This window comes from Coloeus monedula (assembly GCF_965178545.1).
Source record: "Coloeus monedula genome assembly, chromosome: Z".
In the NCBI taxonomy this organism is placed as follows: Eukaryota; Metazoa; Chordata; class Aves; order Passeriformes; family Corvidae; genus Coloeus; species Coloeus monedula.
In genome coordinates this window covers 52,760,351-52,784,918 of record NC_138822.1, presented here as the reverse complement: position 1 = coordinate 52,784,918, position 24,568 = coordinate 52,760,351, and the positions used below count along the sequence as shown (strand labels likewise).

The following is a 24,568-nucleotide window of genomic DNA, read 5'->3' as shown; positions in this document are numbered from 1 at the left end:
CACTAACAGTGAAAAACACCCCTCTGGAAAGCAATATGTGAAGAGGTGAGTTAGTTGAAGGAAAAAGACCATCTGTACCCTTTTTGGTTTTGTCCTGCCTGTTGTTTTTTTTTAAATCCTACAAACAAAAGTTTTCAGCACATAACACCAAAAAATACCAGTTCTCCAGAAAACAATTATTGCTTAAGTGTTTGTGGAGAACACCATTAAAGAAAAGACTTTAAACCAAATTCACAATTATCAGAAATGCCCTGTGAAATCCATTAGCTCATCTATTTAATTGCCTTTCTTTAGTTTAAGAATTTATTATGATACACTAGTGTCTTGGTTTTGAAAGACAGGTGTCTGCTAAGGAAGGCAGAAGCCTCCCTTGAAGTGGCAGATATAACCCCTTTCCCTCTGAGTTATTATAATTTTGAAATCAAGGGCCTTTAGGCAAAGATATGGGAAATAGGAATAACAGTTCTTTACTATTATATATCTATATGTGTATAACCAGTCAGACAAACAGCAACAACTATGGCAGTAACAGCAAACAATCACAAACCCAGTGCCAGCCTTCTCGGCTGTCGGGCCCTTTCCCCTCGGGTGCAGTTCCGCTCGCAGCCGGCAGGGGCGCTGGCGGCTCCCGGTGAGCAGGGCAGGTGCGATGGTTCCCCCGCGGCTGCAGGGGGCGCTCCGGAGCGAGCTCGGGGAGCACGCGGCAATGGCGGCCTGGGATCCCGGGAAGGGATGGAACAAAGGCTTCACAAACCCCTGGGCAGCTGATCCCGGACTCTCAGGGACAGCAGGCTGGAACGGCAGGCTGGAGCGGCAGGCTGGAGCGGCAGGCTGGAACGGCAGGGACGAACACAAATCCCGGGTGGCAGACGAGATGTATCCAAAAGGGGAACCCCCCGGAGGTCCAGGCAGGCAGGGCGAGCAGGGCTACAACGCAGAGAAAGCTCGAAGCAGCAGCAGCAGGGCCGGGCAGCCACAGCTCGGCCTCCAGCAGGGTAGGGAAAGCGGCTTTGGGATCCTGGGCGTTGTTTCCAGCAGAAAGAAAAACGGCCGAAAAAAGGAACCAGCAGCTCCTTTCTCTCCAGCTTCTCTCTCCGGACGCTGAGAGCGAACTGAACCCACACCCAGGTGAAACAAAAGAGTGGCCAGGCCCTTCTGTCTTCTCTTGAACACCCAGCGATTTATCGTCTTAGTAACAGAATGGGGGGAAATTCCTTTAACAGAAAAAAACCTAAATCTCTTAAAACCCCAACAACTAGAAAATTAAACTAGCCATACAGAGATTTGTATGTATTTGCCTGGAAATATTTCAATTCTGTGTAATAAATACACTCTGAGCTCAAGTTACATCTTCTGTAAAACACTTCATACAACACATGGGACAACATTCAAATGAATAATTTCAGTCTCCTCCATCAGGAATTCATTTTATACTGCATTCTAAAATACTTGTGCTTTACATTGTTCCACGTGAAAAGGTGATGGAATAGCAGATCCTGAAGGATATCTCTATCCAAATGGATGACAAGAAGATGATCAGGAGTAGTCAGCATGGATTCACTAAAGGAAAATCATGCTTGACCAACCTGATTGCCTCCTACAATGGGACAACTACCTGAATGGATGAGAGCAGTGGATATTGTCTACCGTGACTTCAACAAGGATTTCAACACTATCTCTCATGATGTGCCCATAAATGGAAGCTGGATGAATGGATGGTGAAGTGGATGGAGACCTGGCTGAATGGCAGATCCCAGAGGTTTTGTAATCGGTGGCACAGGGTCTAGTTGCAGGCCTGTCACAAGGTTCAATACTGGACCCAATGTTGCGTAACTTGTTCACCAATGACTTGGATGAAGGGACAGGGGCCTCCTCCGCAAGTTCACTGATGACACAAAGATGGGAGGAGTGGCCAATGCCCCAGAGGGCTGTGCAGCCCTTCAGAAGGACCTCGACAAGCTGGAGGAATCGGTAGAGAGGAACTGTCTGAAGGTCAACAAAAGCCAGTGCAGGGTCCTGCACCTGGGGAGGAATAACCCCAGGCACCAGCACAGGCTGGGGCTGACCTGCTGGAAAGCAGCTCTGGGGAGAAGGACCTGGGGGTCCTGGTGGACAACATGTTGTCCATGAGCCAGCAGTGTGTCCATGTGGCTGAGAAGGCCTGGGGTGCAGTAGGAAGAGCATTGCCTGCAGGTTGAGGGGGGTGATCCTGACCCTCTACTCAGCCCTGGTGAGGCATATCTGGAGTGCTGTGTCCATTTCTGGGCTCCTCAGTAGAAGAGACACATAGAGCTCCTGGATTGGGTTGAGCACAAGGTGACAAAGATGATGAGAGGCCTGGAGCATCTCTCTTATAAGGAAAAGTTGAGGGAGCTGAGTCTCTCCAGCCTGGAAGAGTGAAGATTGACAGAGGATCTTACCATAGAAATATCTGAAGGGAGGATGTCAGAGGCTGGATCCAGGCTCTTCTTGGTGTTTAGCAACAGGACAAGATGCAGTGGGCAGAAACTGATGTGCAGGAAGTTCCACTTGAACATAAGCAAGAACTCCTTTACCGTGCAGGTGACTGTGCACTGGAACAGGTTTTCGAGAGAGGTTGCGGAGTCTCCTTCTCTGGAGATATTAATAAGCCATATGGACACAGTTCTAAGCAACATACTGTAGGGGACCCTGCTGGAGCAGAGAGGTTGGACTAGGTATCCTCCAGTGATCCCTTCTAACCTTACCTATTCTGTGATTGTATCTCATACAACATTCTCATTCAACAGATACTCCTTAGTAGGGTATACTCCAATTCCAACCTTAAACGTAAAAGGAAAAAAAAAAATACATGCAAAAGAAAAGTCAATCTTTCTGAGTACACTGTTAAGAATATAGAATATAGCAGAAGATAAACCCCCTGGTTTTTCAGCTGGTCCTGGGAGATCAGAGGGGCTGGGTGCTTCAGGCGCTGGACGCCGAGCGTCACCACGGTTCAGGGACATCTATCGCATTGTTTCCCAGAGCAGCGTTCCCCTGCCTCCCAGGGCCACCGGGCGGCTCCCGCCCCTCTGAGGGCGAGGGGAAGCGCCGCCCCCGCCGCCGCTGAGCGCAGCGGGGCCATGTCGGCTCCGCGAGTTGCGGCGCCGGAGCGCGGCCTGGGGCTGGGGCCGGAGCCGGGCAGCAGCACGCAGACATCGCACCGGCTGCTGGCCTACAGTGACGCGCTGCTCTCCATCATCGCTACCGTGATGGTGAGCGCCCGGCGGCGGGAGGCAGGCAGGGAGGGAGGGAGAAGCCTGGGGCAGCCGCGACTGGTCCTGGGTTTCCGGGTAGCGCCCGTGCCTGTCCGGCCCGCCCCGCGGGGCCGCGACCGCCCGTGCCGCCCGGCCCCGCTGTCGCGACATGTCGGCGACTGTCCCGGGGCGGTGTCGGCAGTGCCGGCCGGGCCGGGCCGGGCCGGGCCACGGCTCAAGACCGGCTGTGACTTGCAGAGCGTAGCTCCTGGCTACGCGACCCGCGGGCACCTGAGGGTTGTGTGGTTTTAGGGAAGTGCTCAACAAGGAAAAGAACGTCATGTGCTAATAACATTTTGTTATTTCAGATTTTGCCGGTGGCTCACACAAAAATACATCCTGACCAGGTATCACGTGGCTTTTGTTGTTTCTTGAGTCCTCGCAAGTAGATGTGACATCCTCGTTCAGCACGCCTGCTTCATTTCAAGTAACAGGCTTTAAAAAGCAGAAACCATTAAGGAACATTAAACCTAACAGAAATTTTGCATAGGGCAAGGAGCTGGTGAACTTTGAGTGTAAAACTTGAAGATGAATATTTGTGTTATCTGCACATGTTTTGACATAAAGCCGGAATGAGCTATATGTTATAGGCCATAGATTATATGTAGTTACTTTTCTATGAAGAATGAATTGCCCGTCTGACCAAAACATCTTTCAGAAAGCATCTGGTCTTCTTGGTAATAAACCATCACTTAGTGAAGCCACTTCTATACCACAGTATGAATGCTAGTTTTAAAGTTAGGTTCATAATAAATGTAATTTGAATGAGCAGAGATTGAAAAAGAAGACTGTAGGAAATAAATTAATTCTGAAAATACCCAGGAATTTTAGGAAACATTAATAATTTCAGAATGTTTACAGATGGGTTTTTTTAATCATGATTTGTTTTTCTACTCTCAAACAGAACTAAGTCTTAATTTAAGGAGCTCAGATAAGATCTGTAACACAGCAAATATACTACATGAGTCTGTTTAAGCTATTCTGGTGGTAAAATGTGCAAAATTCGGTGAGGTTAAGCCCTCTCCTTTCTCCTTGTTAACAATCATTACACAAAAACCTGTGTGCGGCTTCTAGTGCAGAAGTCAGTGCTGTGAAAGTAAAAGGGGCATGTTGTGTCCAGTTCTCTGACACGCATTATTAAAGTAACGGTGATGAGAGATGAATCACAAGGTGAACAGAGCATTGGGAAGCCCTTTTACAGATTGAAGAGATGTGTTGGCATATCACATGCCATATTTCAGCCTACTTAACAAGTTCCTAATAAACTGGTTTCTCTGCAATGTACTAAAGAGATTGTTGAATGGGAACTGCATTCTTGGGAGACATTTTCAAAAAATAGATTACATTACTGTACATCTCTTTTGCAGATGTTTGTAATGATTTTGTAATATAACATTTAAATTTTGTTTCCTTGGGTGTCACTTTCTGTTTCAGAAATTAGGTGAAAGCATTCAGCAACTTCTTCTAGCAAAAATTGCAGTCTACTTGATGACCTTTTTAATAGTCACAGTGGCATGGGCAGCTCATGTAAGGTAGGATCACAGTGTTTAAATCTAAAGTTAAAAGTTAGAAAGTGCAGGAGATAACCATGTCTCTGATACATTTCTATCTTGCTGCCAGACTTGTGAAATGTCTTTTGTTGAATAATATTAGAAAATCATTGTAAAGAAATGTTACTCTTACCAGTGAATAGCTACTCTTACACCACTGCCATGGTGATACAGAGAAAAACAAGAATTATATAGCTTTTAGAGTTCCTTTTCATTTTACTTCAAAGTCTAGATGGAATTAGACTTCTAATTATGCTGAAAAAACAGGAATTTGTAACTTGCATGCTCCACAACAAAGGAACTGATACAGTACCAGCTGGGCAAAACTCATCTCTCTGTCCTCAGAAGTACTTGTCACAAAATCAATTGTAATGTTGCAGATTCTGAATTTTATAGAGCTGTGGACATCCCCACCTGCCGTGTCTTGGTGGTTAAAAAGAAATTGGCATGTAGGCATCATACTGGAACCAGGGCAGTTTTTGTTTGAATTTTGAAATTTACAATATTTTGAAGATACTCTGCCATTCAAATAGAAACAAGGTTCTTGATAACTGCTTCATGAGTGACTTGACTGTATCTCACTTTTCATATTTTTCTAAGAAATTACTTTTGTATTTGAGCTACATGAGTTTTGGTAGCACCTGGAGCACTTGTATTAATTCCGGAGCAAAGGAAATTGGGTTCCCCTACACTATGAGAAATGTACGATTCATATGTAGTGTTGTAAACTATATTTTGTGAGTTGGCTTGTTCATAATAACCTTACCTTGCCTTGCCTTGCCAGGTTGTTTCAGGTGATAGAGCATATAGACGATGTCCTGGCTCTTCTAAATCTGGTAAGTCATGTCAGACAGGCTGGATGTTTAACCTAGCAGATACAGGTTACCTTTTCTTAAGTGTGTCTGTGAATATCCAAAAGTTTCTACTTTAAATAGCGTAACTGTCATATTTCCAAGTCAGGAAAATACAAAGATCTTTAGTTCCAATCAGTTATGACTGATTCATAAGTAGCTTGCTTTTAACTTAAAAATGTTTTACTGTAAGCCAATAGAAGCTCTGCAGCAGGTTAGTCTGAAGTTCATCTGAGGGAACTGAGTATTTTGCTATGTTGTTTAAAACTCTGTTCTCTGAAAGTATGCAACCACACAGTTAATTTAATTTTGTTACTCGTGGAGCACTGTTGGAGCTCCATGAGAGAGCATTAGAGGAAACTCTTTTAGAAGAATATCCTAAGACATTTAATTCTTACCTAATGTAGCTTTCAAAGCAATGCATTTCTTTCTGCTTTTGTTTGGTTGGTTGGGTTTTTTTAATTTTGCTTTTTTAGATATGAAGTCTTTGGGATCACATATTAATGTTCTTGACAAATCAGAAACACCTATTTAGAAGGTGTGGTACATTTAGCATTGCTAAGAAGTCTCTTAAAAACCATAGCAAAACTTTTACCTGGGGTACTGGTAAAAAACTGCAATGTTTCTAAAATAAGCGTGTACAATTTGGATAGAGAACATGGAAGATGTGTACAAATCTAGCCATTTGTTTTAGTTAAAACTCAGTAACTTCGGAAGTGTGGGTGGTTTTCATTATGCAGCGCAAGCATTTGATCTCTTTGTAAAATAAAAAGCAAGCAATACCCTCATTGAATATGTGTCCAGAAAATACATAGTGTTTCAATACGCTTTTTTTCTATTTTAGGCTTGTATGATGATCATAACCTTCTTGCCATATACAGTAAGTAATTTTCTAAAATCTGTCATATGTTTAAATTAAAGTGTTTGTTTCTTTATTTATTTGGAAAGACTTTACCAAAGTATTCAGAAACCCAGGAAAATGTTGTTATAGTGTAAACCCTGAATCCATTATCATAGTCAAGTGTTTCTTCTTTAAAATTCATTAAGCTATTTTATAACCTTCAAATATTGCATGTTTTAGTCCTGGCAGAAAATGGGCAGAAAATTTGTTCCATTTTCCATGACTGGAACAAAAATTACAGTCATGGGAAGTCATAGTATTATAGAATCATAGAACAGTTTGGATTGGGAGGGGCCATTAAAGGTCATGTAGTCCAACCCCTGCAAAGATCAGAAACATCTTCAACTAGATGAGGTTGCTCAAAGCCCCATCCAACCTCACCTTGTCTGTCTCCAGGGACTGGGCAACCTGTGCCAATGTTTCACCACCCTCATGATAAAAAAATTCCCATGATCTCTTTTAAAAAAGCAACCAAGTTATCTGATGAGAATTTTGGCAAGATAAATAAAACTGTGTTTCAAACTCCTCCGTATATGGCAGGACATTTTCCTTTTGTAATTTAGACCAAGTTTGTGGTATCACTTCCGACTTGCTCCGCAAGGTTGATTCTGGCAGCTGATAGTTCATGTTTAAAATCTGCACAATTTTTGGTCAGATGACCTCAAAAGAGTATTTGCTGAATATATATTAACTGAATGCTGTATTAACAGAACAAAACAGTTGCTTAAAATGCATCTTGACTGTTGTATGTGTAAGACAGGCACCTGTTTCTCTATGGATATATATGTCCTACATTTAGTCTGCAAAAAATAAGGCTGTGGTCAGTAAAATGATCTTTAGCAGCAAGAGAACATACTTTTCGTTTTGTCTTGAAGCTGAAATAATTTTTGGAAAGCTGTCAATGTTACTTTACTACTACACTCTGCTTTTCTTTTTTTTTTTTATCCTCCCCTAAAGAAGCTGCAGAAATTAATACAACAGGGAGCCATGGAGATAGACAAAATAAAAGATTCAAAAAGGTATCCTAATATCAAGAATTTTCACAGCTATGACATGTTGACCAAAGCCAGTTAAACTTTACGCTCAGGTACAAGCCAGTCTGTAATTACTATGCAGGCACAGTGCCAGAGTGGTTAAGGTTTAGCACTATCAATGTCAGAGCAAAACCATCTCTCCAGATGCTTTTGGTTGGGATATTAGTTGGTAGAAATTGCATTTAATGGAATTATGGTGAAATACAAATTATTACGTAGATATATGAGTTTCAGTATTGAATGAAGAGTGCTTGCGTTTGTTTACTGTTATTCCTACATCACTTCTTAATTAAATATTTGATCTTGTTGCATTTTTTTCCAGTTTTCCTTAATGGCCTCCTTTCCAGGGGTACCTTTTGGCATCTTCCTGTTCAGTGTCTGTGCTGTTGTCATTGGCCTTATACAGGTATTGGAGCTCTCCATTTACATTTTCACTTTTAAATAGACTTTCTTGTGTGGAACTGAAATTGAGTTTCTTAGTGAGGGGCATAAATTGCTAAATGTGTTGTTTGTATAGCATTCTTCTTCAGTGTTGTGCCCGTTATGATAATACAGTGCCGGTATGTAAGATGAAAGTTCAGTCATGTGAAGCTGTTTCATGCTGATCTCAAAGTTCACAGAATTCCTTTCCCACTCGTTGTAGAAATGCCGTGGGGAAAGAACAATTGAGTTTTCCTGCCAAGGTATTTCTGAGCTGTGCAGCAGTGGGTGAGGGAACACACACTTTCAGCCTCAAGTCCAGCAGCACTCTTCCTCCTGGTGCAGTGCTTTGTCACATTCAGTTCCTTATTACAGCGATTTTCATTCCTCTTTATCAAGGATCAAAGGTCATGACAGGCTCTGCAGAGGAGATTAAAGTCTTGACATGCAGCATGTTGTCAAATCTCAGAGTTTCTAGGACCAGCCTTTGATATGGAAGTGAAGAATAAGTTTGGAAGTGTTTGGAATTTGGTGATTTATAGTTCTATGTCTTATATTTGAAATGCTGCATATACTTATATGTAATATTTTCAGTAATGCACTTTTCCTTGCAGGCTGTGATAGTAGCATATGGATTCTATCACCCACACTTACTGAATCAACAGATACAGGAGTCCGAAAATCAGAATTTCTATAAACGTCATATCTTAAAGATTATTCTAAGAGGACCAGTTTTATGCTTTTTAGCAGCCATCTTTTCTTTTTTCTTTATTCCTTTGGTAAGTTCTCCCAGTTAACTGAAAACTTTGATGCAGCAGTTTGTATTAGTTGTCTTTAGGACTGTGTATGAAAATAATGATGTCTGCATTACTTATGCAGACTTTCTCAGTTGCCCATTCTGTGGTGTTGTAATCATGACTGCTATTTTGCACTGAATGTTTTTAATCACATGTATCAACCTGTAACTTGATCCATGAATTTGTATCATTTAAAAATAATATTCTGCTACAATATTACTTGCTATGCCTGCTTTTTTCGTTTTAGTAAAGTGTTCTCAATTCTACCTTAGTATCTTAAGCATCAGAAGTAGTTGAGATAATATGGAAAGTGCACGAAATAAACACCACATTGCACAAACTGAAGAGAAGTGAATGCAATTGCTGCACTAACTCAGGGTGTAAGAGCAAATAGAGTAAGGAGACCGGTTAGACAACCTGCATCTCAAAACAAGTAGTTTTGGTTACGGCCTGCTTTTACACAGCCTTTTTCTCTTCCATCTTTAATTAAGGTCAATGAGGTGTTCCTCCTTGTTAATAGCTTTAAGTCTTTTTTGGAACCCCTATTTGGAACTGAAAGCTAGTTTTTTGAATGTATCCTGAGCTTCCATTCCTCATGTTCTTTAGGAAAAGATGGATTTAACTGAATTTTGAGGAAGATTCCACAGGAATTAGCAGTATTTTAAAAAAAACCCAAATTTGTGAGAAATCAGGTTGCTGTTGATGAAAGGAGCATTTAGGAGTCCAAAGGTGAAAAAATCTAGTTTTATCTGAAAGTATGTTTTCTTCTTCCTCACTCTGTTCACTGTAATTTGGTTGTTTGTTTTAATATTAACAACAGTGAAATTAGTCTCCAAGTTGCTCCTGTATGTGCTTAGACCTGTACAAAGCCTGTGAACCACTTAGGACCCACCAATGTGTTTTTGTGACACAAACAGTAGATTCTTAGGATATCATTAATTGGAAGGACCCATAAGGATCATTTGGGATAATTCTTTAGCTTCTAAAGCAGTTATTCCTACACTTTTTGTTAGCAGAATTGTTTTATAATGTTTGTTTTAGCTTTCTTTATTACTGGTACTAAATTAGGTAGGAAAAAGCAGTGCTTGGTTCCACATGCAGTATTCAGGAGGTGCATGTGCATTTCAGCTGAGCCTTTTTTTCTTTTTGAAAGTCAAGATTTGTTTTTCTCAATGTCACTAGATCTAAGATTGACAGTTATTTTCATATTAAAGTTGGAAGGTAATTTGTATTTTGATAACTATATTTAAACTGTTCATCTTCTTCTCCAACAGTCTTACATACTTCTTGGACTTGTAATTGTTTTTCCGCATCTCACTCGATTAATTACATGGTGTAAAACCAAAGTTCTTGGTGAGTAACAAAACTCCTAGGCATACGTTCAGATTAGGTTGTCAACATGTTATGCATACAGCCCAGAATGAAGTAATTTTAGTTCTGCTTTCATTTTCAGTTTCGGAACATAGTGATTTTAGGGTTTGTTGATGTGCTTCTAAACAGTGTCTCCCTTGCTCCCTGGTTTTCCATCATTATGATGTGATTTGTGCAAGGCACAACACATTTAAAGATCATTTCCCTGTGTGAAACCTTCCTGGTTTATCCTGATAATGCAAGTGCATGCAGACACACAGAGCTATATGGATGATGGCTGCAGGCCATCTATCCCTTTTCCCTCCTCAAGAGAGAGCATGGAGATGGAAGAACATAAGGAAGCAAGCTCTGTGCCGTTATCACTTCTCTGCAATGCTGAATAGTCAAACATTTTCAAACCAGCAAGCGCTGCAGCTGTAAATCAAACTTCATCACAATAGTTAACTGTTCAGGGTATTACATCTCAGTAATCTAACTGCTGTGGTCTAAAGAGGTGCCTTAACACATGTCTTAAGTTAGCCTAAATCCATGCTTCCTTCCCTCACGTGCTTTCTGCCCTCCTTGTGTCAGGACTAACAATTGCACAACCATACCAACAACCTGAACTGCGCTTAAATCCTGCTGAGAAAGCGGTTGCCTTTGCCAAAATAAAAGGAGAAGGGCATATCATGTAACCTACTTGGCCAAAAGGTGCAGTGTCCCTCTGAGAGGGACCACAAAACCACTGAACAGATAATGTCTTTGGAACTGACACTCCTGAGCTGGGTCAGAAGAATAACATATTTGTGCTTCTGGTGCTGCTGTTCAGATTAGTACAAGTCTGTCTGTCTACAGTGCAAATGGGAGCATACTCTTGACTCCCTCATGTGGTAGCAATAGTAGGGAGGCAGAAATGCTCTGAAAGGATGAAGCCACAGAGTTCTCAGAGCCTGAGAATAAGCACATACAAATATTGAGTGTGCTTACTGCAATGGGGCCACTGTGGTTTGCGGTCATGTCATGTCTGTACCTCTCACCCTGTCAGATGGCTGATTTACTGCTTTATTTAGTTTCTTGTTGTTACACCTGCTTTGCGTTCCTGTGGAACCTTAACCTTTTTCTTTGTCCAGTCTATACACATGAAGCAGTGTATTTTGGCTAGCTAGGCAGTTCTGAGTTCAGTCTTAAGAGATGTATTTGACATTTACTATAAAAGCTACACCTTTTGACAAAAGGCTTGTGTTATTTTAAATCAGGTCATTTGATATCCCAGTTCAGCCTCACACTCAAGACAGGTTTTTTTCTGCCATGTAGTGTAAGTTCTCTGAGCTGGCATAGAGGCCCTACAGCTGTTAGGGCTTTCTGAGGCACAGCATCTGATTTGTTTGTTCAATTACAGCTTTGAATCATTATTCACGTGGTGATAATGGTTTGCCATATGGTTTAAAGGACAGGGATTTTTTTTTTGTTCCTGAAGCACTTTCCTTGAAAGAAACATAAAGTTCAGGAAGAGGCACATAGGCCAAAAAAGTGGAGTGACTGACATTTGTGGATGACGGGCATCCTTTTTTCTAAAGAAAATATTTGGCAATGGGGAAAAAGGGGGGGTCACAGTAGGTTGTTGAACTACCTTGTTTTATACTTCTTCTCATTATTAAGCCTCTGGATTTGTTACCAGGTCAGAGAAGTGAAGAGGAGGAACATCATAGCATGGAAACCTTCAGTTTTTACCTCAGTGAGCCTCTGAGTAAGGAACGGGTAGAAGCATTCAGTGATGGAGTCTATGCCATTGTAGCAACCCTGCTCATTTTGGATATATGGTAAGGCTTTGTGCTGATTTTTACACTTTGTCTTGTTAAATATAGTTACTTTTGTCTGTATGTAATATTTGAGGAAATAAAATTAATCAAACATTGTCTTTAACTTCTAAAATCTGCAGTGGTTACTTTAAAGTATGATTTTCTGGAACGACAGAGAGCACAAACCAAAGATATTTCTAACACCCACGTTACAGCAGTAATGATCATCAGTGTGTGTAATACATGTTGGGATCTAGAGTCTTGAAGAACAAAACTTTTTAGCTTAGTTTTCAGATGAAAGGCTTTTATCAATAAAAGCTGTTTAGTCACTGTGACAACCCAAAGGAATGCCAACTTACATTCAGATTTCCTTTTCTATAGAATTTCTTTGCAGAGGTGTTATTTAAAATACTAAGTTATAAATTAGAAAACTATGGAGTGGATGCTTGTTGTTCACTACTTGCTCAAAGTAAAACAGTTCAGTGTTGCTCCAGTAATTTTTCTCTCCACAGTGAAGACAATGTTCCTGATCCCAGAGAAGTTGAGGAGAAGTTCCACAGCAGTCTTCTTGAAGCTTTAAGTGAATATGGGCCAAACTACCTTGCTTACTTTGGCTCATTTGTTACAATTGGTCTCCTGTGGTTTGTCCATCACTCTCTTTTCCTTTATGTAACAAAAGCTACCCGATTAATGGGACTGCTTAACATACTTTCATTGGCTTTCATTGGTGGGCTTCCACTAGCTTACCAGCTGACCAGTGAATTCGCAGAAAAGTCTCATAATGAAATAGAAGCCATTCAGGTCAGCTGCGTTATCACTTTCTTTGCCAGCATATTTCAGTTTGCCATATGGACTACAGCCCTTCTCAATGAAGAGGAAACTTTGCATGCCTTCGCAAGATATGGTGGCAAGGAGCATGCTTTCATGTTTGCCAAGCTGGCTCTCTACCCTTGCGTAAGCCTTGGAGTCTTCTTCCTAACTTGCTTGTTAAGTGAATTTAGCACAGCAATTTTCCATCTTATGCAGATTGTAATACCATTTGCTTTTCTTGCCTTGCGCATCTTTGTTAGAATTTCTTTAACTGCCATAAAGTATGTGATGTCTCTCTCCAGACGGAAGGTTGTATTGTTAGAAGAAGAGGAGGCATGTTTGTCTCCAAATGAAACACTGTCCTAAATTTCCGCACAGTGCATGTGAAGTTACAAGAGCAACTTCATTTCCTCTGACTCGCATTATATTCGTGTGTGGATTATATTGATGTAAACCAAAGCCTGTATTGGCCATAACTGGGGCATATTTATGTTTTAGCTCAAGACCCTTTCTCCAAAATCTGCTATTGAAAATATTGGGTAAACAGGGGATACAAAGAAAAGCATGTCCCCCCTCGTTTAGGGTTGCCCTATAGGAAAAAATGCTGCTTGACATGTAACCGCAGTGATGATTGATTAAGAAGTGCACAGATGCCCAGCAAAATGGCAGCCAAACACAGACATAGAACCTAGTTGTGCTTCTATGCAAGAGAATGTGAGGCATGGAAGACATGGAGACCGCTGGATTTCTGGATGGCGCATCATAGTAGAACATATGCGCATACAAGTTGGTGGTTTCCTTTTCTTTGTTTTTTCTTAATTTTTTTTTCAATCGTTGCACTATCTGTTCTGCATAGTTACAAAAAGGGGATAGCAGCTGGAAATCTACCTGTGTTTGAGTGGTTCTGTGTGTGAGTTTAGATGGGAGTTGCAATTGTGATAGCAGTCTTCCAAGCTACCTGAACACAAGTTCTTTTAGCATATCTATTCTAAAAAACGATGTATGTAACAAATGAGGATTCACGTGGCTTTGCATTCAAGTGTCAACTAGCTTTGATAATTTCTGAGGGAAAAGAGCTCTGTGACTAGAGGTGAGGTTTTTTTCTGTTCTGCAGCAGCTGCTCATCTGAAATGTTTGAATTTCTAAGGCTTTTTGTGTCTGTCAATGTAACATCCTTCTGTTATTCAGAAGGCACGGTGTCATATTCAGGCAGAGTATGAGACTGCCATGTGTAAGAGTTCCACATCAGGTAAGGGAGTTCAGCTTTCTCCTGAGTTGTGCATAACTAAGGGATCCCACAGATTTCTGAGTCTCAGAAAGCCAGCAGAAGAAACTAACCCTGTAGAAGTTCCTGTCCATGATACGTTGAAGTTGTTTTTTTACACTTACCTGCAGCTGGATAAGTTTTGTGCTTATCAAGTCATCTAACCTCTGGCTGTCCTAGAAGCCATTATATTTCCTTCTGGCAGAGCAGTTAATTTGTATCTTGAATTGTCTTAGTGCCTGATAACTTTAATGCCATAATTAAAGGCATTTGGGGGATTTTGTTGTTCATCATAAAAAAAAAAAAAATACTGTAGCAAAGTATGTCTGAAGAACGTATAGGTGAAAACAAATATAAATATCTTGTTTCAGTTGAGATCAGTCTTGAAAGCACTTGTGCTTTTGTTTTGAAGCACCTTGATACCGATATCTAATTGTGACTATTACATACTTCTTGTGAAGAGTATGTTCAGCTATTCAAGGGGATTTATACCTAGTTGTGGTTAAATGACTTGTGTTGTGTATAACGTTTTTTTCTGATACTTAATAAAAGCACTTTTGGTTCTGTATGGTTTTGTTTCTAAAGTGCAGCAGGCACATAGTAAGTAGTGAAAATGTGTATTTGTAATAAATTGCAATCAGCGAAAAACCAAAACTTTTAAGTCATTTATTTCTTCTCTGTAGGTGAACCCTAAGTCTGATGTCTGTAATAAAAATTGTTAGATGGGTGTTTTCCTTCAAAATCAGCAAGGTCCCTTCCAACCTCAGCAGTTTCGTGATTTTTTTAAAAAACACCAAAATGCTTTTAATGTGATGAAAAGAAATGTTGATTGTATTTCTTTTGGTATCTGAAGAAAATGAAACCCAAAATCTGAATCTGACCAAGGAGTTTCATTTCAGTGTTTACAAGGATGCTTTGTATAAAGCAGCGCATAAATACTACAAGGCCAATACAGTGGCTCAATAATGCATTTTTCCTTTCTTTTTTGTTTTGGTTTGGGGTTTTTTGTTGTTTTGTTGTTGTTGTTGTTGTTTACCTTACTTATAAATAAGTAATTTATTCTCAGAACATAAACCTGAGGACAAACCATTCGAGACTTTGTATAAACAGAGCTCATCCGGCATCATTTTAAAGTTCTTGAGAAACAAACTGCATTAATTTGAATTGTGTCATTCTCAAGTTAGAAAGATCATTCCTAAATGTAACTGTAACTAGCTGTTCTTTATAGAATTACTAATTACCACAGGATTTTGTATCTATGAAAATTAAAGTGAAATACAATGATTATTACAATCCCAGAATCACAGAATGGATGTCGTTGGAAGGGGCCTCTGAAAACCATGTAGTCCAACCCTCCAGTTTAAAGTAGGATTGGCTAGACTGGTTGCAGAGGTGTGTGTCCAGTCCGACTGAGCATCTGCACAGAGACACCATAACCACTCAATAGTTTATAGCATGATGGAATCAAGGTTGGAAGAGACCTTTAAGATCATCCAGTCCAACCATCCACCCAGCACTGCCACTGTAACCCCTAACCCACTAACCCACCTCACCTGCACCAGATCCACGTGCCTCTTGAACACCTCCAGGGATGGGGACTCCACCACCTCCCTGGCCAACCTATGCCAATACCTGACCACTCTGACAGTGAAAATTTTTTCCAGTGTCTGTTTTCAAAGGGCTCAACCCGTTCTAATGTTCAATTACCCTTATGGGGGGGGGGGGGGGGGGGGGAAGGAAGAAGTGGGGTTTTTTTCTTCCATTTAAAAGGAATTTCCTGCATTTCAGTCTGTGTCTGTTTATCATTGATAAACATCGATGAGGTCCCCTCGATCCTTCTCACAGGTTGCACAGTCCCAGCTCCCTCAGCCCCTCCTTGCGGCAGAGCCGCTGCGGTGCCTGCGCCGCCGGATCTCTTTGAGCGCTGGACTCGCCCGCACTCGGGAAGCAGAGGACAGCGCACGCATTCGGCTTCCCGGTCACGGCTGCTCCCCGCCCCTTCCTGTCGCCGCGCTCAGTTCCGGCCGCCGCCGCCGCCGCCAGGATGATCCCGCCGGTGCAGGTCTCCCCGCTCATCAAGGTGAGGGCGGTGCGGGGATCACCCGGACTGTCCCGCGTGTCCCGGGGCGCGGGGAGGGCTGGCGGGGCCGGCGGCCTCGGCGGGCCGGGGCGGGGGGCGGCGGGGGCCGGCGGGGGCCGCCCGTGCCTATGGGCTGAGTGAAGGGCGCGTCCTTGTCTCTGCTTCCCGCAGTTCACCCGGTACTCGGCGCTTCTCGTGGGGATGATCTACGGCAAGAAGCGATACGGTGAGTGTGGCGTCCCGGGCGGCCGCTCCCCGTTCCCCCGCGCCCGCCCCGCAAGGGCACCTTGAAATGGCCCGGCCGCCATTTGCCTCCCCCGGCCCGGCCACGGCCCTGCCAGGACGGCCCTGCTGGTGTGAAGCCACAGATCCGTGTGAAATGTGCCTTTGTGCCAGCAGAACTGGCTTTCCCTCCTTTTTGAGCGAGCCCGCAGGCGTGGAGCTTTCCATCGGGGGTTCGGGAAGTTGTTGTGTTTTAAAGGGATTGTGTTGATGGCAGACTACCTGAAGCCGATTGCTGAAGAAGAGAGAAGAATAGAGGCGGAGGAGAAAAAGAAACGTGAAGAACTGGAGCGGATTGCAAAAGAGCTTGCAGAAGGTAGTTCCTCGGTGTAGTTTATTCATCCCACGCTGCCTTGCAGGTGTTTGGCTGCAGGACTGCTGTTCCACTGCAGTGCTCTTAGGAGAAGTTGAGGCCTGTGGCTCATCCCTGGAGGCAGTGGTTAGGGCCGTGTGAGGAGTAAATAGCGCTGCTGTTTAATGATGCTTGCATTTTGAAAAGGTCATCAGAGCAAGAGTTAACGTTTTTGCGACAGTCAGGACTTGTTAAATGGCTGAATTTCCACTGCAAAAAGAAACTGCCAAGAGCTGCTGGTTATTCTATGAGGAATAACTGAATCTATGTATTAACTGTAGCATGATGTCCCTTATTCATCTGGATGTACGAGCCCTTTTCTCCATGCAGTGTAGAAACCTCAAAAATATGACTGTCTAGACTATAAGCCATAGGCAACTGCATGTAATTGCAACTTGAGGCTTTTAAGTGGTGTATTGTTAGAGGTCAGCTTCATTTTTTGTATCTCTCACATTAAGAGGGTGTCCTGTAGGGCATTACTTGGCGATTAATACTGATGCTTTTGTTTTCATTCCTTTCCATCTCTTGTATTCTTGCTGCAGCATTGTTTCCCTTGTCTTTGGGATTATTTCTTGTGTCCCCTGTACAGTTCTAACAGAACTCTGCTGCTGTACAGAGGAATGTATTCTCTGGCTTTGTTTCACCTAGGGTTTTTAGGTAGAGTTAAACCTAAGAAGAATTTTAAGAAAATTGAATAATAACTCAAGCTGTTCTTGGTGCAGATACACACTCAGTAACTCTTCCCATGGGAAGGAGTGACATTTGCATCGTCCTAAACAAAACTAGTGTTGAACAAAACATTAAATTAACTACACATACAGAAAATCAAATATGATGTGTATCGCTCATTAGAGATAAAGCTGTTTTGCCATCTTAAACATATGATCTCCATTAGTCATGGACTAAATAAATGGATCTTTTAGATGTCCTCTAGTTAGATGAAACTTCCTGTGTTTTTGGAGGTAGAGGCTGTGCTGTAATGTTGCCAGGGCACTTAGAAAGGAAATTTTCTTTATTATTTCTTTAGAGTGCTTAATCTGTTTTAAAGTGGCAATGTGACAGGTCTGTTGTTCCCAACAATGGTTTTGGTGTGCTTTTTTCAGAAAAGCTGTTCTTAAACTCTCACTATGTGCATAGCAGTTGCTGAAGATTGTTCCTTAAAGATGAACATACCTGCAGTGGTAGCTTTTTCTGGGCGTATTTGACTTGTCAGTTCTGAAAACTCCTTTTACTAGGGAGTAAACTTAAAAGTTTGCCTTTATCCCAAAGCTATGAATTACAATTCTGTTGAATAAACAGTGAGAATTATAAATACTAGCTAGAAAAAAAATACATGAAGATAGTCTTTGGTTCCACTAGTGCTTTGCATATTTTAGTTCTTCATGGGAGTGGCTAATATTCCTAACCATGTTTTTGTTTTCTTCCCTTTTAGCAAGTGAAGATTCCATACTGAAATAAACAACAGATTTCATCTGAATTTCGCACATGGAAATACATGGCTAGGCTCTGAGCTGTCCTGTGGTTTCTGAACTCTGTGCGATATTCTATCAATAAAGTATTTACTACACTTCAGTTGGTATTTCTTGAGTGAATTGCATAGAACAGCAGCAGAAATGCTTACAGAATGTGACAGGAGGCATCTGTCACAATCTTGTGTTCCCCCAGCAGTAGCCAGTCGCAACACCCATTACCCACAGGTAGTGATTGTGATCAGAAAATACATACAATTTGATATATATGGGCAGATGGGGGAGGCTGGTGAGGCATTGACTGCCTGAATGTGTTACTTTAATGACTTGGCTGGGGAGTTTAATAGAATCAGAATGTTAAGGGTTGGAAGGGACCTTCAGGAGCATCTAATTTCAACACCCTCCTGCCATGGCCACACCTCCCACTAGATCAGGTTGCTCAAGACCTTATCCAGCCTGGCTTTGATCAGTGCCAGGGTTGGGGCATCCGCAGCCTCCGTGGGCAGCCTGTTACAGTCTCTCACCACCTTCGCAGGAAAGAATTTCTTCCCAATATTTAACGCAAATTTCTCTTCTTTCAGTTTGTACCCATTACTCCTTGTCCTATCACTACACTTACTGACAGAGTCCCTCTCCAGCTTCCCTGTAGGACCCTTCAGATACTGCAAGGTTGCTAGGGGGTCTCCACACAGTCTTCTCCAGGCTGAACAGACCCAGCTTCCTCAGTCTGTCTTCATAGTGAAGGTGCTCCAGTCCTCCTACTACTGTGCCCTCCTCTGGACTTGCTCCAACAGTTCCATGTCCTTATGCTGGGACCCCAGAGCTGGATGCAGTGTTCCAGGGGGGGCCTCACCAGAGCAGAACAGAGGGGCAGAATCCCCTCCCGTGCCGTGCTGCCCACGCTGCTTTGGATGCAGCCCAGGATCCCATTGCCTTTCTGGGCTGTGAGTGCACCTGGCTGGGTCTTGATGGGTTTTTCATCCACCACCACCCCCAAGTCCTTCTCCTCAGGGCTGCTGCCAATCACTTGTCCACCCAGCCTGTAGCTGTGTCAGGTGTTGCCACAACCCAGGTGCAGGACCTTGCACTTGGCCTTGCTGAACTTCATAGGGTTTGCACAGCCCCACCTCTCCAGCCTGTCCAGGTCCCTGTGGATGACATCCCTTCCCTCCAGCGTGTCGACTGCCCCACACAGCTTGGTGTTGGTGGCAGACTTGCTGAGGCTGCCATTGATCCCACTGTCCATGACACTGACCAAAGTGTTGAACAGTATCAGCCCCAGTACTCTCCCTTGAGAGTCAGTGACCATCTGTCACTGGTCTGCATGGACAATGAGCTGTTGATCACAATTCTGCCTTTCTGACATCTTTTTTTCAGCTTTGCTATCACAGTGGATTATTGCTCAATTCTTGCATGTGACAGGGCAGTCAGATTTGATTCTGGCTTGTCAAACTGTGCTGTGATCTGAGGAATTGGTGCTGACCCAATAGTCAGATATTCTAAACACTACAGATGGACAGATGTTGTTCCTCAAACTAAGTACAGCCAAATGGTAGTCTGTCTCTTTTATAGGGAGTGACCATTTATGCATCCTGATTATGCAGGAGAGGTCTGCCACACTTTCCATACTGTCTTCAAATACTGGCTCCAGGCAAGAAAGCTGTCCTGGTAATACCTCTTAGATTGGTAAGAATTCCTATGTGGGCTGGGAAAGGTACCATGTATCTCATTACAGCCATCCCATGGGGACCAAATTAGTTCTCTGCCACCCCATTTTGGCCAGACAGTAGATGATTATCGGGTTCAAGTCAAAAAAAGGCCAAGAAAAAGAAGGAAGCAATGAAAACATTTCTTTCCTGTCAAAGGGTATGAGAGGGAAGACCCCTCATGTTTGTTCCATATTCTGGAAACACTACATTCACGTTTTCTTCTGCTGGAACTACATTTGTGTGACTCCTGAGTACTCTGCTGCTTCTTGAGACAGAGTTGAATGGTTTTCTACTGAATCTACTGGAAGTTTTTTCTAATCCTATAGTTTTGTGGAAGGAGTAGAGGAAGAGGTACAGAGAAAAAAAATCTTCCTCTTGAAAGTTTTATGATAGATGATGCAAACCACACTCAGCCCAGACAACAATAAAATCTTGGATCTAGTAGTCTCTGGGCTTTCATGGAGATTTCCTTATACAGGATCTGGAGATGCTGATAGGACAGAGCCCCTTTACTGAGCAGCAAGACATGCAACCCATCTGCCTGAAGAGTGGAGCCGAGATCCATACCCACACTGTAGTGCTCAATACTATCTCTTTGTTTGAAGAACTGATTGAAGGTTGAGTTGTTCCTGTCCTGCCTGCCTGGGAGGAGAGGAGCACTTCCCAGTCTTAGCCTGAGTCAGACTGTGGCCGACTGGGAAAAGACAGTAAGCATTTTGCTCAAATTCACAAGAGGTGGCTGAGGACCACATTCTCTGTTCTCTCTGGAAGTTTATCCTTTCCTCTCTGCTAGAACTGCCATCCTCACAGCTCTGCCAGCAGCAGAGGCCTTGTACATGCTCCCACATGTCTGACTGTGCCAGGTCAGGTATGTCCACTCACAACCCAGCAGCACTCTAGGCTCCAGCAGAAGGAATGGCTGAAGGGCATACACATGCTCTTTTTCAGTAGCAAAGAGGTCCTGTCTTGTGTCAGCTTGTCCTACCCCTTCCACCAGGGACATCAGATGATGGCCAAGATGCAGGATTAAAAGTCCCTGCACAGTTTCTCACTCAAGCAAGCCTCTTCTCCTGCATGGAGGGAAGATTTACACTTCACCCCTGAGCATCTCTCTGAGAAACCTCTCCTGCCAGTCTCACAGAGATTTTAATTTTCCTACCCCCTAACAGCCACCTTCATAAACAAGAATGGAGGTCTGTATGCATTACTTGCTTCAGTGAGGCACTTACAAAACAGATCCCCTCTTGTCTCCCACTGGACTTGAGAGCTGCATCAAGCCAGAGGTGAAAACAGTTAACTGGAGTGTAGGCAAATATACCATAAGCAGATTTAAATTATCTACAGCCCTCAACAGACTTTTCCCAAACTTGTGTTGCAATGACATACATCTTTTTTCAGACCTGGTGTTATGACCTGCCTTTGAGGTAGGCTAACTGAGGTTCTTGTTAATAGATCCCTTGGGTGGATTAGAGTGAAACAGCACTGAATGACTGGTATGTATACATGAGGCAGGTTTATTTTAAAATAATTTGGTTGCAGTGGAAAGGAGGTATGTAGCTGTTTTGGTTCTTTTCTATTAAAAACATGTATAAAAATATCCCAAGGGAAATACATAAGGAAAAGAAAGAAGCAGAAGGAAAGGACAAGAGTAGATAGTGGAGAGGAAGGATCCAGTGACAAGACTTGATCATTTCAATTTTGGTGTCCATGGTCATCACTCTGATGGTTGCAGTTTTGATCCATTGTGGGTGGAAACCCACACAACAAAGAGTTTGATGAGTTGTTATGTGTTCAAGCCTACGTGGGAACAGCCTGATACTGCCCCTGGAGAGGGGTTTTACACTGTCTAATGCAATGCTGTGGAAATGAGTCAGGGTGGTTCTTCAGGGGTCTTTGATGGCTTATGTTGCCTTCTAATGGCACAACAGCTGTTTGGCCCTGTTTCTTGTGACTGCATAGTTTTGCCAGTTGTGCCCTATCAGAAAAGAGGAATAACCTCAGGCCTATGTGTGAACACCCCCATATCTCCGCTGGAGGGGGAGTTCTACATTGTTAGATGTGGTTGTGCCTCACCAGAAGGAAGGAGATTGGCATGATGAAAAGCATTACCCTACCTCTGCAGGATCTGCTTCTTATCTGCCTTTTTCACTATCTGATGTGAAAACACTTTGTTTAAGACATCAATCCCAGGTAATCATGGCAAGTGGCACAACCAGCCCACCCAAGCAAAGTTCGGTCCATCACGCCTGGGAAAACAGTGGACAAATCTGTCTCTTGGCCCTTTCTTTCTCTATGTCTAATATACCCAGGCAGTCAGTTCCCAGTTGCAAAGGGAGATCACTGCAGGAGGAACTATGCCAAGTTTCACCTGCATCTAACTGGCCAATACCTCCAGTGAGAAACATTCACTGCTCCCATGGAAAGGGTCCACCCTTGAGAAACAGCCTCCTGCACTGGTACTCCACTCTGAGTGTCCATGGACACCCCTCTGCATGCATGCATTCATGGTCCCCTTTGGAAATACCTGGCAGCATGGCCACCCTGAGGCTTTGAGGACAAGCTGTGCTCCCAAGTGCATGTGGGCAGACAGGGCACAGCCACCCACAGCTCACAGGGTGTGCTGGGCAGGCACCCCATGCTCCTTGTGTGAGCAGCTCTGCTGGAGCACCCTGCAGTGCTCTGAGTGCTTCACATTGGGCGCAGGGAGCAGGAGGGTTAGCCTCCAGGTTTTATTTCCCAGAGAACATTTGAGAACAGAAGGAGCTTTTCTCAGCATTTAAGTGTACAGTGTCTTGTGGTGATCTTCAAAAGCCCACTGCTTACCGCTCCACTGTGCAGTAAACTTGTGGAATTTTTTCCACTTAAAAATGGAAGAACAAAACTTATTTGACTTCTTCTGCTGTATGATAAAAGCTTTCCACATGGTCCTCTGCTCTTGTGAGACCCCACCTGGAGTACTGTGAGCAGTTCCAGTGCCCCCAACATAGTAAGGACATGGAACTGTAGGAGCAAGTCCAGAGGAGGCGACGATCTTGATAAGAGAACTGGAGCACCTCCCCTAGACAGGCTGAGAAAGCTGGGGCTGTTCAGCCTGGAGAAGAGAAGGCTGTTGGAGACCCCCTAGCAACCTTGCAGTATCTGAAGGGTCCTACAGGGAAGCTGGAGAGGGACTCTTTGTCAGGAATTGTAGTGACAGGGCAAGGAGTAATGGGTACAAACTGAAAGAAAGGAAATTTACATTAAATATTGGGAAGAAATTCTTTCCTGCGAAGGTGATGAGACACTGGAACAGGCTGCCCACGGAGGCTGCGGATGCCCCAAACCCTGGCACTGATCAAAGCCAGGCTGGATAAGGTCTTGAGCAACCTGATCTAGTGAGAGGTGTCCCTGCCCATGGCAGTGAGGTTGCCACTAGATGACCTTGAAGGTCCCTTCCAACCCTTAACATGCTAAGATTCTTAATGAAACTGGGACATACAGCATGGAGTCACTACCTGTGGCATGTTAGCTTTCATGCAAGTGGACAAGTTTCTGTGTTTTCCCAAAAGATAAGTTGCCTCTCACAGAATTGGTGCATAGTGATTGAAGATTACAGCTTGCTTACTACACCAAGACAGATAAATGATCACCAGATACCACCATAGCTCTAGTTTTCCTTTTACTTGCAGTATTTTTGCAATGCAAAACAATATACTGAAGGGTAAAGCCGTGAAGGTAGCAGGAGTAATAGAAGAAGAAGAAAATCCCCAGCAAAACAGATCTCCAAACAGTTTCAAAAAAGAAAGAGAGGGGGGGGGAAGCAGGAGCAGAGAAGGGTGTGTTTACTAGTACAAGAGTGTGATTGAATGTTCTAATATATTTGCATGAATAAACATGAAAAATAACATTCATCTGAAATAAAAGAGTCACAAGTCTGGAGGATAATCTAAAAACCAGACATCTCAGAACAGGAGGAGGAAAGGAAGGACAGCTGGTTCTGATCAATTGTGTTAAATAACTAGTATTAAGGGGCAAAACAGAACAAATTTATGAGATGCCATAACTCAGGTTGCTTGGTTAATTGTATGAGGAACTGTAATGGGTGATGATAACACTGTCTTCTTAAAATGACATGTGAAAGAGCAAATCTTCAATTAGCACACAGTGTGGATCCTGCTCCTGAATAAGGTAGCTACTGTGTGTTGCATGGATGGCTCCAAGCTTTGGGATAGCAACCCATCCAGATTCTTGAAGTGAATACAGAGCTATTATCTGTCTGATTTTTTCTTGGATTTACATGGAATAGTAACAGTTTAGAGCAGTTCAAAAGTTTACTATGGTCAGTTTTCATGCTTTATCTTTACCCTCAGATTTCTTTCTAATATCCTGACAGATACAGACTTAGATATGATAAATGTATCTCTTCTTCAGTTTTCCTACCCTGCAGGCTATGGTTGCATTCACTGTCAGTCTCATGGGGTTGTATAGCGCAGGACTATCCCCATCAGCTTTGGGGTAAGAAGTGTTTCCCTGCAGGAAAAATGCAGGGAAATAATCATAATCTTGCAACCTGATTTACTAGGCCAAATGTTGTTCTGAGTTGCCACATGCCATCTGACAGCAGGGGCATTAAATGGAGGACAGGA

The 24,568-nt window shown here is 43.0% G+C and overlaps 2 protein-coding genes across 2 annotated transcripts; both read left to right on the top strand.

Moving 5' to 3' along the window:
* Nucleotides 1-3,088: 3,088 nt before the first annotated feature.
* TMEM175 (transmembrane protein 175) lies at nt 3,089-14,688 on the top strand. The gene is made up of 10 exons (XM_082301537.1): nt 3,089-3,233; nt 3,584-3,622; nt 4,710-4,807; nt 5,610-5,661; nt 6,521-6,556; nt 7,934-8,017; nt 8,646-8,810; nt 10,103-10,181; nt 11,857-11,998; nt 12,490-14,688. Exons 1-10 carry the CDS (start codon nt 3,102-3,104, stop codon nt 13,151-13,153), a joined length of 1,491 nt encoding a protein of 496 aa, XP_082157663.1. The 5' UTR covers nt 3,089-3,101; the 3' UTR covers nt 13,154-14,688.
* A 1,306-nt stretch (nt 14,689-15,994) lies between these two features.
* ATP5ME (ATP synthase membrane subunit e) lies at nt 15,995-18,337 on the top strand. Its single transcript, XM_082301198.1, has 4 exons — nt 15,995-16,131; nt 16,303-16,357; nt 16,631-16,729; nt 18,198-18,337. Exons 1-4 carry the CDS (start codon nt 16,096-16,098, stop codon nt 18,221-18,223), a joined length of 216 nt encoding a protein of 71 aa, XP_082157324.1. The 5' UTR covers nt 15,995-16,095; the 3' UTR covers nt 18,224-18,337.
* The last annotated feature ends 6,231 nt before the right edge of the window (nt 18,338-24,568 follow it).